This window comes from Loxodonta africana, chromosome 4, assembly GCF_030014295.1.
Source record: "Loxodonta africana isolate mLoxAfr1 chromosome 4, mLoxAfr1.hap2, whole genome shotgun sequence".
Taxonomy (NCBI): domain Eukaryota; kingdom Metazoa; phylum Chordata; class Mammalia; order Proboscidea; family Elephantidae; genus Loxodonta; species Loxodonta africana.
Genome location: NC_087345.1, coordinates 88,406,212 through 88,421,359, shown reverse-complemented (window position 1 = coordinate 88,421,359; position 15,148 = coordinate 88,406,212). Strand labels below are relative to the sequence as shown.

The window sequence follows — 15,148 nt, the reverse complement described above, 5'->3', positions numbered from 1 at the left end:
ATTGGACTTGTAGATCAGAGTACTGAAGCATCAGACATAACAGCGGTTCTCTTGATAGTTTAATGTTATATTTGCAGCATAAATAAGGCACAATATATGTCAGGGGAAAGGAGGAGGGAGAGGGCCTGGCTGGGGGGGAATAACTGCTAAGTGGCAAGGGAGGAGGAAGAAGGGACGGTGAAGGAGAATAGAGCGAAGCTCTGCCTCAGCTCCGTCCCAGGAGATTGTGAGAGCCTGCTCACAGGGATCATGCGGACTTGGGTGGAGGAGAGAAGGGAAAAGACGGTTTGTAACAAAATAGCCTGTAGCACTGCATCCTTCCACCTGTCAAAGCCCACCATTTGGGGTTGGGGGGAGATCCAGACCCAGAATCGAGTTCCTTGATGAGATGGAGAGGTGCTGCTACATGTCAAGGATATATAGATGAACAGAGATATAATCATAGATACACACGGCTTTCTTTTGAACAGATACTGTGTCAGGATGCTGCAGCCTCCACTGTTTGGGGGCTCATCTCCTCCCTGCCTGAAGGATGTGTGTGTGTGTGTGTGTGTGTGTGTATGGGAGAAACAAGACAGCTAAAGCTCCAGCTGGTCCTTAATGTAACAAAGAACATGGAGTGACCAGTCTGCAAGGGAACACTAGAGACAACCTCTGTCCAGACCGACCCAGGGACAGGTTTCAGGGATAAGACTGGAAAGAAGACAAACATAGATTTTGAAATGAGTGATGTGGTTGCTTTCTTTTAATGGGAGCAGAGGGAAGGACTAAAGGGAATGAAAAAACATGGTAGTGCTAAGGCAGAGGATGGTATTCAACATATCCTTGACACCCAGCTTGCCCCTAAGGCAGTGGTTCTCAAAGTTTACTTCAGTATGATTAGAGTCACCTGGAGTGCTTGTTAAAAGCCACCCCAAGAGTACACAGAGTTTCTGTTTCAGTAGGTCTGGGGCGGGCCTGATAATTTGCATTTCTAACAAGTTCCCAGATGATGGTGATCCTGCTGGTTCTGGACCACATTCAGAGAATCACTTCCCTAAGGTAAATCCAATGAAACTGGTGCTCAGAGCCACTTCTCGCAGCTAAAACATCACTCACCAGTAGCTAATGCTGGTGAGGTATTTTGTGCTACCAGCACCCCCCCCCATTAAAAAAATAAACCCTAGTAGCTACAATACAAACCTGGATCCATAAAGGACATAAGCTGCATTAACCTGCCCTACTCTCCCTGACGTTTTCTCATTCTGGGGTAGGATTTTACCCCAAAGAAAGATGAGTGAACTGGTGCAGAGGGTGGGAATGTTGGCATGCAGCCACCTATGCCCATTCCTGCTGGGTCATCACACTGGGGTGGTGGGTAGGTACATGTCTGCATGCACATCACATGCAGACAAACGGACAGCAGTTCTGTGTTGTGAGAGGGATGATAAGGTTGTGGAAAGCTGTAGTGGGGTGGGGGGGGGTCCTCTAATCTGCCTTAGCATCTTTGCCTGTCCTGTTCCCCTTCTCAATCAAAAGTCTAAAAAAAGCACAGCATATCAAAAAGACATATGTAAGACAGCTAAGGAGGACTGGAATCAAAACAGACTGGTTATGAAATTTGAAAAGATTTACATTTCCTTCCTGTGTATACAATGTACAATATTAAAGGAAAATAATGATTTAAGGATGGGCAGGTAGTTATAAAGCAAAGAGGGGAATTCAGTGGGGAGAGCTGTCTCAGAGCTAGCACCTTTAAGGAACCTCTCAGTGTGGAGCAGGGAAGCTTCGGAAACCAGAGGAAGACTTTTTTGGTGTCTGCTTGGTAGATAAGGTTATAGATGGGACATGGTTATAGTTAAGCACCTCATTTACCAGGCTGGGTGGTGCTGCAGGCAGTCAATCAAGAAGGGAGCCAAGAACAACAGAATGGGGACACGGAAGGCAGCAAGGTGAGGTTCAGTTAGCCTGACTCCTCTTTTATCACCACCTAGAGTATATGGTCTTGCGGTCAGGCCACGGAGAGGAGTGGAAACTGAAAGAAGCCAGTCTCCGGATGTTCAACCAACAGGGACGGAGTACGCTTTCCAGTCCTTCCTAGTAGAATGGGAGGCTTTCTCAGACTTTTTAACTTTCTTTTAAGGGAATGGGCCAAGCAGGCCAGAAGACCTGGTTCTTACCCCTTTCTCTATGGCCTTGGGTATAGCAGCTGTATCTTTGAAGTGAGGTGGGAGGCCTGAATCCTGCATTCACTTGGAAGCATCCCAAGACATTTACACTCCCAGCTCCTTTCTGGAAGTGCCCCCCTTTAGGCCTCCAGAATGGCCATGGCCCTTAGGAAGGACTAAGTGACATTGTCCATGAGGTTTGGTTCTGGTCCAGATGAGTCTGGAAAGCAGAGATCAAGGAAGAATGACCACATGCCCGGCAGCAATCAGAAGATAAGTGAAGTTCCCCTTGACTGCAGGAGAAGTTGCAGGGTGAGCAATTGCTCTGCGTTCTTGGTGAGACTGACGGCTAACTAAAGGGCTGTCTTGAGGGTAATGGCCTGCCTGTTCCTCACTTCATTGCTGCTTCACTTCTAAGGTTCTGGCAGTGCCCTTATTTAGGTCCCAAATACTAACTCCCCACTGATGAAAATGCAATAAGGACTCTGAGAATTAGACTTGGGGGCTAAGAAACTAAGTAAGACCCTCTATATAAATTAGCCACCTAACACAAGAGACAGACTGGCAGGATTCAAACCCCCTTTAAGGCCAAGCAGTGAGGCAGGGCATGTGTGCAGTGGCAAGCTGATTATTAACTTTAAAACACTTGACTGAAGGAGGAAGAAGAATAGTCAAGGGTCTTATGAAGGCTCCTTAGGAGCCATAAACTCAGTCAAGCTTTAGGGCAAGGCTGCTGGGGGGAAATCAAGACCATAAAAAATGAAACACTTTAAAGCAGGAGAAAATCCCAGGGAGCAGTTGGCTAAAGGAAAAGTCCTGAGCTCAAGTTATGGCTGTGAATTTTCAAAGGCAAGTGAAGTCCCTGGAGGTGGTAGCCTGCATCCTGACCATCTGCCATGACAGTTGCTATTCTGAGTCACCTCGGAGGCTGTTCCTGCGGGGGGTCTCTGGTGATAGAGGATGAGAAAACCCATGTTTTCTCCCCTTTCTCTTCACCAGGAGTGGCTTGTTCAGCACTGGATCTGAAAAGCAGGAGAGGAAATTTAAAACAAATGCAGCAGAATACGTCACCTGACTGGTTCACTAGTATATCACACTTAGGAGATGATAAGCTTGTAGCTTAGAACATTTTCTCATTCCCCTGTGATGGCCACTATGGAAGACAAAATAAGAAAGGAAGCCCGTGGTTATTTTGTATTATGTTTAAGACGGAGATAAGCAAGATGGAGGAAAGGACATTTTTGGCCTGGACAGATGGCAGAAGATGGCTCCAGGACAATTGGAAAAGTTTCACACTGAAGGGCTATTAAAACTGACCTATCTATCCACAGGCCTCTGGCTTTGGATGGCTTCCTATGGCTCTGGTAGAAATTGCATAGTTCAGAGCCAAGGAAAAATGAGAAGTCCTAATGGGGAAAGAAGAGGGACAGAAAATGAATTTCTCCCCCTGTAGTCCAATTATTCAACAAGAATGGCTGACAGTGAGAGTTACCAATTTCCCAGGCAGGTCAGATACTTCAGTAAGTCTAGACTCCTCTGCTGAGATTAGTACTGCATCCACCCTCCCACTCCTTCTCCTCTGCCTACCCCCATCCAACCTTATCCTCAAGAAAATCCACTCAGGACCTTGGCTACGATGCCTTAGAGTCTTGAGGCTTGGAGTATGGAGAACCGATGAATCTAAAAAATGAAACAAAACTCTAAAGCCGGAGAAAATCCGAGGGAGCAGTTGTCTAAAGGGAAAGTCCTGAGCTCAAGTTATGGCTGCGAATTTTCAAAGGCAAGTGCAGAGAAGCAGAGTCTGGAGAAAGAGAAAGAAGGTGGAGCCAGAGGGTAATGGAGACTTACGAATACAAGACCCTAGATCAGAGAAGAAGACAGATGTGTGAGGCTGAGATGGAGAAAGAACAAGGGGGAGTGCAGAGTCCCCAATACTTGAGCCACCATGAGGGCTGCATCTGAACTAGTTACAGAAGACAGAGGCAGAAGTGTGGATGGGAATGAAGAAGGAGAGGCAGAAGAAAGATGACCAAAATGAATATGTGTTTTGACTAGTAAACTCTTGTAAAATGTAAAAGCATCAATTAATCCAATAACCTGATGGAACTGGCTTCAAACTACACTGTTCCTACCTGCCCTGATTAGAACTGAAGGTGGATGGGGGGCAGAATCAGCTACTTGCATCCAGGGCTCTTTCCCCTTTCACTACCAAGTAATGTAAGGCCACAAGATGTGGTTGTCAAGGCTTAGCGGGGAGGTGGCGCAGACCCCAGCACTATATTAGGTAAAGTCAAGAGACAAAACGAAGTACCCAAATAGCTCTGGAAATAGATGAAAAAAGGAGTACACCGGAACTCTTGGGTTTAGTTTGTTTTTTTGGTGGTAGGTGAAGAGAAGGACTAAAGTTTATGGAAGTGCTGGAAAATACTGCTTAGATTCTCCATAAGTGAATTTTTAAACTACAGTTTAGGAAAGGAAAAGAGGGATAAATAAGCAGCCATTGGGAAAAAAAAGTCCTGAGTCCATAGAGTGGCTAGGGATGAGTCAATGGGTGATAGACCATCAAATCTAGCCTGTCTCTACCTAGCAGGAAGTGGCATGCTGGTAAAGAACAAGAAGGTAACAGCCACAGCTTAGTGGGAAGCGAGGGAACTGAGAAACCCCAAACCTAGAAGTGCAAGGGTTAGTGTTAAAAGAGATAGGTACACGTGCATGGGGCAGGGCTGATTGTTCGGACCATCTGGAAGGGTTTTTTGGCTGTGGGTACATCAGAAACCCCACATTTGGGGGATGATCTATGTGGCTCTGGGGCTGAATAGCCCCTAGTACAGGTGTCAAACATACATGACCATGTAGCTGAAGAAAAAAGCCCCACATCTGTCCATTACTCACAACACACAATTTTCCCTCCATACTCCCACGTCCAAGGCAGATGGGAGGGGATAAGATGACATCTCTCTTGGCTCTTGGGCGGGCGAGCTGACTGGGGACCTCTCCACCAGGGAAGGCATCATCTGCCGGCAGACTGGGACTGTGGGGTCATGATCACATGCGACTGTATTGGCATGCTCAGTTCTGTCCTGTGGCTGGCCATCTGAGTGAGGACCGAGGTGGCCACAGCTTCAGCAGCAGAGCGAACACTGAGGCCATTGCTAGCGGCTGTTGCAGAGCTGTGCTGAATCACAGGCGCTGGCGAACCCGTCGGCTCTGAGCTTTCCTTGGGGCTTTCTGTCAGGAAGGAGGGCAAAAAGCAGAGATCAAGTGGTTAGAAAACAGAACAGGGAAAGAGGCAGGATTACCTTTTGCCAAAATTCTAAAGGAGCCCAAAGGAAAATGAAGCTGATCTTTTTTTTGGGGCGGGGCGGGGGGGGGACCAAACCAGAATCCTGGCTTTAAAGGGCTAGGAAATGGGCGCTTGTGAGAAGGGGAGCAAGAACGAGGCCAAGGTTAACCTATCTATCCTAAAAAAAAATTTTATTTATTTTTTATCCTAATAAAAATGGAGCTCTGGTGGCACAGTGGTTACATGCTTGGCTGCTAACCGAAAGGTTGGCAGTTCAAACCCACCATCCGCTCTATAGGAGAAGAATGTGGCAGTCTGCTTCCATAAAGATATACAGCCTTGGAAATCCTATGGGGCAGTTCTACTCTGTCCAGTAGGGTCACTATGAGTCGGAATTAACTCAGCAGCAATGGATTTTTTTGGTATCCTAATAAAATGAATCCCCAACATGTTAATTCCTTGTCCAGCTAGCTTTTACGTCTTTGCATAGTCCATTACCCCATGTGCAACGTTATTCCTCTTCTTCGTGTCTTTAAAGGAGATTTAAAAAACATCTCTTTTTAGCTACCCTCTCTGATTAATTCCCACAGGAATTAAACCATTCCATTATTTTTATGTTCCTTTAGCATGTAGTTTGCACCACAGGGAAGCTGGATAAATATCAAGCTACAATCAAATGATGCTCTATGCATGGTCAGTCTTTGGCCAAAGTTCAGTTAACGTTACAAATAAGTAAGAGGCCTGTTAGATCCTCCTGGCTATCAATTAGCTAAGCACTGATGATTTAAGACATCAGGAGCTAAGCCACTCTATCTAAACTAACAATCACATTTTACTATTAGATACAGTTACCTGAGCTGCATAAAAGTGTAGCTCCATGTTGCTCGTTAATGAAGAAATTTTACCAAACATCAGATAGGCTTTATGGCTTCTTAAAAAGAGATGTGTCGAAAAAGGAAAAAAAAAAAGCTTCCTAATGAACGCCTGAGTCTTCTTTCAGGATTCAAATATTATTTCCTCTGTGAAGCCTTCTTTGTTACACTCAGGCAATTAAATGTTTCATCGTTTGCGCTTTCAGAGCATATGTTTATTTATTCATCAAACATTTACTGAGCATCAGCCATGTACCAGGTATGAAAGAATAAAATGGGAACCCTGTCTTCAGGAAGCTCCCAGTCTAGGAGCTGTCTAACTGGGTATCGGTACTTATCTCACTCACTGGCTTACATGTTTATTTCCCCACAACCCTCTTTGTGTCTGATTTGTCTTGAGACGCATCTTTGTTTAAAGTTACCTACCATAATGTTTATACTACACAGCAGAACTAAATACATCTTTGCTGTAATAAATGTTAGGTTTAATGGATTGACTACCTGTCAGAGTTCTTGTAGGGACTGAGTAGAAAATTTATTGTATACAGACTACATACTGACAAATACTCAGTCCTTGTCCTCTTTGGCCCATCATCAGGATTTGAAGTAGTTCATTACTAAGCTTCTTTAGATACTTTCTTCTCTTAGTTTCCAGAATACCACACTCAGCCAGTTTTCTTCCTACCTTTCTAGCTGCTCACTCTCAGCCTCTTTTGTGGTTCTTTGTCTCTTTAATCGCTAAATGTTGGAGCATCCCAGGGCTCAGTCCTGGGACTTCTCTTTTTTCTATCTATACTTTCTACCTGGGGGACTTCATCCAGTTTCATGGCTTTCAAAACTAAATATATGCTCCTGACTCCTAAAGTGCTATCTATAGCCTTTCCTCTAAATTGTGGAGCCACAAAACCAACTGCCTGCTTGACATCTCCACCTACATGACTGGCTTCTTAAACTCAGCTTGTCCAAAACTGAGCTCCTGATATACTTCCCAAGCCATCTCCTATACTTCTCTCCACCTCAATTAATGGCAACCCCATTCTTACACTTTGATGCAATTTTTTATTCTTCTCTTTCTCATGTGCATTGGCCCATCTGGCTCATGATCAAACCCTGTCACTCTAAGCTAGGGACTATAGCCCTGGGGGACATCTAGGTCAACTGACTTAACACAGTTCCTAAAAAAAATTCCACATCCCACTTTGGTGAGTAGCATCTAGGGTCTTAAAAACTTGCGAGCGGCCATCTAAAATACAACTATTGGTCTCTTTCCATCCCGAGCAAAGGACAGTGAAGAAAACCAAAAAGACTCAAGAAAACATTTAGTCCAGAGGAAGCACAGCCTCCACCAGCCTGAGACCAGAAGAACTAGATGTTACCTGGCTACCACCACCAACAGTTCTGAACAGAATCACAATAGAAGGTCCTGTTTAGAGTGAGGGGAAAAAATGTAGAACAAAATTCAAATTCATAAAAAAGACCAGACTTACTGGTCTGAGAGAGAATGGAGGAATCCCCAAAACTATAGCCCTTGGACACCCTTCTAACTTGGAAGTGAAACCATTCTTGGAGATCACCTTTCAGCCAAATAATAGACAGGCCTATAAATAAACAATGACACATGTGAGGAAGGCGCTCCTCAGAATAATCATCTAAACAAGACCAAAAGGACAACACATGCCCAAAAGCAAAGATGAGAAGGAAGGAAGGGGCAGGAAAACTGGATGAGTAGAAATGGGAAACTCAAGGTGGCCACGGGGAGAGTGCTGACACATTATGGGGAGTGCAGCCTATGTCATGGAACAATTTATGCATATACTATTGACCGGGAAATGAATTTGCTCTGTAAACCTTCATCTAAAGCATACACACACACGCGTGTGCACGCGCAACAAGAATAGGTGTACACACAGAAAGCAACATTCTTTGGTGGTTACCAGGGATGGGAGGGAGAAGGAGGAGGAAATCACTTTCTAGACAGTAGACAATTGTTGGTTTTGGTGATAGGAAAGGCAGTTATTGAATAAGGTGAAGTCAACACAACTTTACCAAGGTAAATGATCACAGTACACAAGAATAAGGAACAATTCTGTAAATGCGATAATATATACAGAGCCCTGGTGGTACAGTGGTTAAGAGCTCAGCTGCTAACCAAAAGGTTGGCAGTTTGAATCTACCAGACGCTCTCTGAAAACCCTATGGGGCAGGTCTACTCTGTCCTGTAGGGTCACTATGAGTCAGAATTGACTTAACGGCAATGGGTTTGATTTTGGTTTATTATATATATATATATATATATATAAAATTTTGCAACAACAGTAATAAAAAAATGTGTATGGTTATATAGATATGTATGCATACATACGTATAGGAAGGCGCATGTGAATATATGTTTATGTGTGCTGTATACATATTCATACATAAAATAAACCCCATGGGGGCACAGTTACCGATACTTCCTAGACATAACCAAACACTTTGCGGGATTGGTTTACTGGGTTTGAGGGGTTAGGACCATAGTCTTGTGGGGCAACTCAGTCAATTGGTACGATATAGTTCACGAAGATAATGTTCTACATCTGAGTTTGGTGAGTAGCATCAGGGGTCTTAAAAGTTTGTAAGTGGCCATCTAAGGTACAACTAATGGTCTCTGATCGTATTGAGGAAAAGAGAAAGAAGGAAACCAAAGACTCAGAGAAGAAACTAGTCTACAGGACCAATAGTCTGCACGAACAACAGCCTCACCTACCTTGAGACCAGAAGAACTAGATGGTGCCTGCCTACCACTACTGACTATTCCTGCCAGGGACACAATAGATGGTCCCATGTAGAATGGGAGAAAAATGTAAAACAAAAATCACATTCCTAAAAAAGGCCAGACTTATAGGACCAACAGACTGGAGGAACCCCAAGACTATCACCCTGGGATACCCTTTAAACTTGGAACTCAAGCCACTCCCAGAATGACCTTTCAGCCAAAGGACAGATTGGCTCATAAAATAAATACCATCTTAGATAGGAACCTTGGAGGGCAGTGAGTTTATGTTAATGGAGAACAACTCAGAAAAGGAGGGTGAGAATGGCTGCACAACTCAAAGAATGTGATCAGTGTCACTAAATTGTACATGTAGAAACTGTTGAATTGGTGTATGTTTTGCTGTGTATATTCTCAACAAACAAAATAAATAAAATTTAGGGGAAAAAAAAATATCAGCCACGAGTACTGTGCTCCTCTAAATAACCATCTAAAGGAAACCAGATGGTAAACATTTACCCTAGACCAAAGATAGGAAGTTAAAGGCGGGGGGGGGGGGGGGCGGGCGGGGGGCAGGGAAGCTAGATTAATGGAAACAAAACCAAAATGGAAATAATGAGAATGTTGATACATTGTGAACCATGTAACCAATGTCACTGAACAATATGTATAGAAATTGTTAAATGGGAACCTGATTTGCTGTGAAACTTTCAACAAAAACACAATAAAATATTTTAAAAATGAAACAAAAATTTGTCACTCTAACTTCAGAATATATCTTGAAGTCAACCATTTCTTACTACTTTCACTACCACCATTCTGGTCAAGGCTCTATCATTTCCTGCCCGTATTATTGCAATAGCCTCCTAAGTGGACTGTCTGCTTCTGCCCTTGCTCCCAGCAGTCTCAGAGTGATCTTGTTCAAATATAAGTCAGATCCATCAAGTCACTTCTCTGCTGAAAACCTGCGAGTGGCCCCCAGTGTAGAGTAAAAGCTGGGATCCTCACTAATGACCAAGGAGGCCCTACATGAAATGCTCTCATTACCTCTCTTACCTTAGTGCCAACTACTTTCCACCCGCATTCTCTCCATTGCAGCCACAGTAGCCTCCGTGATGGCCTTGGAATGTGCTAGGCACGCTCCCGCCTTGAGTCTTTGCATTTGCTGTTCCTGCTGCCTGCAGTACTTTCCTCCTATATAAATGCATTGCTAGGGCTAGCTCCCCTCATTTCCTTCAGGTCTTTATTCTAAAGCCACTTCATCTAAAATTGCAACACTGCTGCTTTATTTTTTCTCCCTAGCTTTTACTATCATCTAACACACTGTATATTTTATCTAATTACTATCATCTAACATACCATATATCTTACCTATTTATCTTGTTTATTGTCTCTCTACTACTAAAATATAAGCTCCTCAAGGGCAGGGATTTTAATCTAATCTATTTGGTTCCCTGTTATATCCCCAGCATGTGAAACAGTGCTGCCCACACAGAATAGGCACTCAACAAATATCTGTTTAATGAATGAATATGCCTTGAAGTGCATATTAAAAATTAAATACGGATGTTTAAAACTGGTGATGTGGTTACTCTTTTTCTATGGGAACATGTCTCTGAAATGATAAAGACAGTCAGATAGCCAACATTTATATGAATTTATTTAATTTGCAAAGAAAAACTAATACTTATTAACTTTTTCTGTCCATAAGGAAATTATTCACAGTAATTTTAATTTCAGAATTGTGCTTGACCTGAGCGCAACTCCATGGCCATCTCTTTCTATTACTATTTTATGTGTACTCATACATTACAAACTGAAACCAATATCAGTCTATCGTTAAAAAGATAAAATCCCAATGTTTAACAAATTCCACTGCTTTTCTATCATCTGCTATTTATATCCTCTCTAAGCCAAGATGTGTCTTTGGAATCAGAAAGACCTGGATGTGAATCTTGGCTCCATAACTTTATCAGCCGTGTAACTTCGGTAAGTGACCTAATCTGAGTGGAGTTTTCTCATCTATAAATGGAAGTAATATCCACTTCATGACAGAATTAGGAAGATGGCAGAGTATCTGACACAAAGTAGGCACCCAATAAATATTGCCACCCTTCATCTATAACTATGATAAATAATTAGGATAAGCTCTATAAAAATTTGTATTAATTTTTTTTTTTTTTTGCAGGTTTGGCTGCTCCACAAAGGCTACTCACTCAGTAGTCTGGACTTCGTGGAACATTCAGGATGGGGTTATAAAATTATAAACAGCGCAGACACTCAGTACACACAGTTTACTTTCCGGCCACTCACCTAGATAGCCTTGGGTCTTTTTCTGTAGTGCAGTGACTGGGCAGTCTTTATGAGCTAACAGCAGCTGTTTCAACTGAGCCACTTCATTGCGTAGTAATGTCACTTCATTCTGGGGTAGGGAAGAAAAGAGTATCAAGAAAATTCAACCTCTACTCTTCGACCCCTAGTGGGTATCCCTAAAGTGAGGACAGAATGCTGCCTGAATTTTCTCCTTCGAATCTGGGAAAGACTCTTGATCCAGCAAGGCTTCAGACAGCCTAGGACCAGATTGGTCATGAATTCAAGGGCAGCCAGTGAAAAGTAAGGTTTTATAATAGAAAAATTACTACTATTTAGGATAATATGATTATATGAAAATTAAATTAATAAGGCATATGTACTTTAACTAAGAAGACCTACTTCTAGGAATCTATTTAACAGAACTATCTACTCAAGTGCATACAATGTCCAGTGCAGCACTGCTGTCCTATCAAAACATTGGAAATAATCTAAATATCCATACCTTGTAATATAAGCACACTACAGAATGTACTACTATACAGCTGTTAAAAAGAATGAGGTAGACTTCTGTATACATGGCTAGATCTCCAGGAGATACGGTTAAGCCATTTATGTTAAAGCAAACACATGATCCCTCAACTCCCTTATCAAAACTATAAATAAAAAAAAAAAAAAGTGTCAAAGGTACACAACAAACTTATCTACAGGGAAGAGAATGAGACTGGGAAAAGCAGATTAAAGAGGGGCTTTCATTTTATTCTAAACCTCTCTCCCTATATGTCTACATCTTTTTTAACAGGAGGTATAAATTTCATATAACTCCTCTGTAATTAAATATTTTAACAAAAAGTCAGAAGAAGGGAAAATAATATTAAGAGAGTGTTTGGATTATTATTATGTTCTACTTGTGCTTTACTTTTTCTTAAGACTCAATGAAAAGAGGATCCTTTAGACCTGGGACTAAGGCGGCATCACAGTAATTCCCAAAGCTAGGAATTAAGCTGCATTATCTGGGCTGAAAACATTTCCCTTTGGGTGTTCCAGACCCCAGTCAGATTCTACCGATGATTTCAAAGAGCACCCTGGAGCACTTAACCCAAGTCCCGTCATCCAAATGGGTCCATGGCTGACTCATTCTAGTAGCAGATTTCGGGGCAGAAGGGAAGAGATTTCAACTCTGACTTTTAAGAGATTCTTTCTGCATTTCTCTTGGCCCATCTTCTGGATCTGTTCTAATTAAAGAATTGCCATCGTCTAAATAAAGTCCCACTTTTTTCTGATTTAATCCTACTTTTCTGATTCAACAATCCTAATAACCCTCCGAGACCCACTCACACTCAGCTGAATGTTCTGGGAAGTGAGTTCTTCTGCCTTCTTCTCTAGGGAGGACACCCACAGCTTCCGCTTCTGGCGACAGCGGGAGGCTGCAGCCCGGTTGCGCTCCAGAAACCGCTGCCGCCGTTCATCTGGGTCTTCATCCACTGTGCGCCGCCGTCTTCCCCCAGTACTAGGGGTGGGCTGGGCTGGTGAGACCTGTTGCCCAGAAAGAAAGAGGAGTTACTTGATGGGACCGTCATTCTTTTCCAAACTAAACCTGACATTAGACTAGTAAGATCTGGTAACAATCTGGTAAAAGGTTGTACTAGTCTCTGGTAACCACAGCAGGTCTCATCACTATTCTGCCTCCTCATTCTGCCTCCTGTTTTCCTTCCAGTCTTCTCAGCCCCATACTTAGACAAACCACATTTCAGTTAGAAAGTCTGATTATTTCTGAGACAGGCAGACTGGCAGACAAAATTAAACTAGGATCACTTTTTGTTTTCTTTATAGGGAATCTTGTAGACAGGGAAATAGGTGTCAGGAGAATTTTAGGGAAACTATGAAATAAAAGTTTGAGGATCATTGATTTGGACAAGCAATATATATAAACAACTGTGTGCTAGAACAGGTGTCAGAGAAGGAGAGAAGTTTTTATTCACCTCAGTACCAGCAAAATATGGGATATTGTGGGGAGATATGGATTTGTATATTCTTTTTATTCATAATCAGTTATTAATCATTCCCAGCAAATATTCCCCTTTTGTTCTTAAACTTTAGGCTGATAGCCTTTGTCACTAAGGCACTTTTGGGTCACATTCCCTTTCTGTTAGCTGGTACGTGTTCACAGAAGATAAACCAATGTCATAACAGCAGCCAAAACTGAACAAAATGTATAAAGGTCAACTATCTGTAGAAAAAAAAGTATATAATGTAAAACAGCGCCAAATACAAATTCTTCTTGGATCTGTTGCTATCAGGGAGTATCTATGTTAGCAGGTCCCAAATGCCAGAGTTCACCTCAGCTGCATGAGAATAACCTAAAGAGCTTATAAAAAACACTCATGTACTCCACTCCAGGTGAGGTCACATACTCCACTCTACTGAATCACATTCTCTAGGGATGGGATGAAGGCATATGATCTATATGACTGTTGTTCTCCATTAATAAAGATAATCAGGAGATGGCTTTATTTATTCGGACTATTACTGTCTCCCCTAAAAGAAAAAAATAGGAAAGAAAAATTTAAACTCAGTGAGCTGGAGGGCTTGGGTCACTGCTTCTCACTGTAGTAAAGGTAGAACCCAAAAGCATTCTTCGAGAAATTTATGAATAATTCTCCTGACAATTTGAACTTTCTATATGTCCTGAGCTCACTGGAGTACATGCAAAGACTAGTGCTTTCGAAGGAGGATGAGGGAAAGGAAAAGATAGGCTCCTAGTCTCTCATAGGCAACTAGATCTTCTATAGCGAATGGAGGTGAAAGAACTGACCGAAAAAAAAAAGAAAATAATAATAAAAAGGGAGAAATGAGAAGGAAAGCAATCAGTGGCAACTAAAAAGGAAGCCATGTCATATCCTCAAGAGGGAAAGCAGAACAACTCAAAGCAGCAGGAAGGGGGCTACTGCTTCACTGTCTCCAGGGACTGGCGTCGGTAGGGGTTTTAGGAGGATGGGCAGGCTTAACATCTAACAAAAATCTCAAACGAAGGCTTTTGGTGGTGTTGGCCAAGCTTTAAGGCAGCATATGGCCACTAAATGTTTGGACATGTGGTGGTAATTGAAGAAGCAGGTGGTGACATCAGGAAAAAAGGGGATGGACAAAGGATGTAACTCAAGAAACCGATCTCAGGTTGTTGTCACCTGCCCAGTGCAGACAATCTGAAAACTAAGAGCTATTTAGTTTCCAACGCAACTGGCTAAAACCGAGACTTCCTCTATGACAGGTCTGCATTATCAGTCTGTTTGCATGTAAGTGTAACATACTGGTGGATAAAGAACTGTCAACAACGACCAATGTAGCAGGAAGATACCCAGAAAGCTGAAATCTATTCTTCCCTAATTTTTCTGCTCCTTGCAAAACAGATATAATACAAAAGAGTATGAGTGACACAGCTGGTCCCCTCAAGGACTCAACCGACCTGCGGCTGGGCAGGGGATGGGGCATCAGGGTGCTGGATGAGGGTCTGGCTCTGCTCTGGACGTGCCGTCACCATGGTGCTGGCAGTGCCCACCACCATTCCACAACCACCATTGAGTGAGGAGACTTGGTGGGTCAGAGTGGCTTTTAGTCTCTGTGGGGAAAGGAAAAATAAAAGCTTGTCAAGAGTGAGATTCTGTCAAGGGTGACAAGAGTGGGCTTAGATTTTACTATTTATTTTACAGACAGCTAAAATTTCTACGCCAATTTTCCCTCAAAAGAAAATGACAGGGAGAGAGGATGTGCACCTGGATCCCTAAAA

General features: G+C 42.7%; 1 protein-coding gene across 9 annotated transcripts in view; it reads right to left on the bottom strand.

The window, feature by feature from the left end:
• Positions 1-42: 42 nt before the first annotated feature.
• The window catches only part of LOC100663385 (cyclic AMP-dependent transcription factor ATF-7), an 84,041-nt gene continuing 68,935 nt past the window's right edge, over positions 43-15,148 (bottom strand). For 7 of the 9 annotated variants that reach the window (XM_010597155.3, XM_010597157.3, XM_010597156.3 and 4 more), the window contains 4 exons: positions 14,828-14,980; positions 12,703-12,900; positions 11,368-11,476; positions 43-5,375 (listed from right to left, as the gene is read on the bottom strand). In XM_010597155.3, the coding sequence (XP_010595457.1) occupies positions 5,158-5,375; positions 11,368-11,476; positions 12,703-12,900; positions 14,828-14,980 (678 nt within the window). In that variant the 3' untranslated portion in view covers positions 43-5,157. The remainder of the gene's footprint in view (positions 5,376-11,367; positions 11,477-12,702; positions 12,901-14,827; positions 14,981-15,148) is intronic. The other 2 variants (XR_002787534.2, XM_064284127.1) reach the window with 2 other exon arrangements.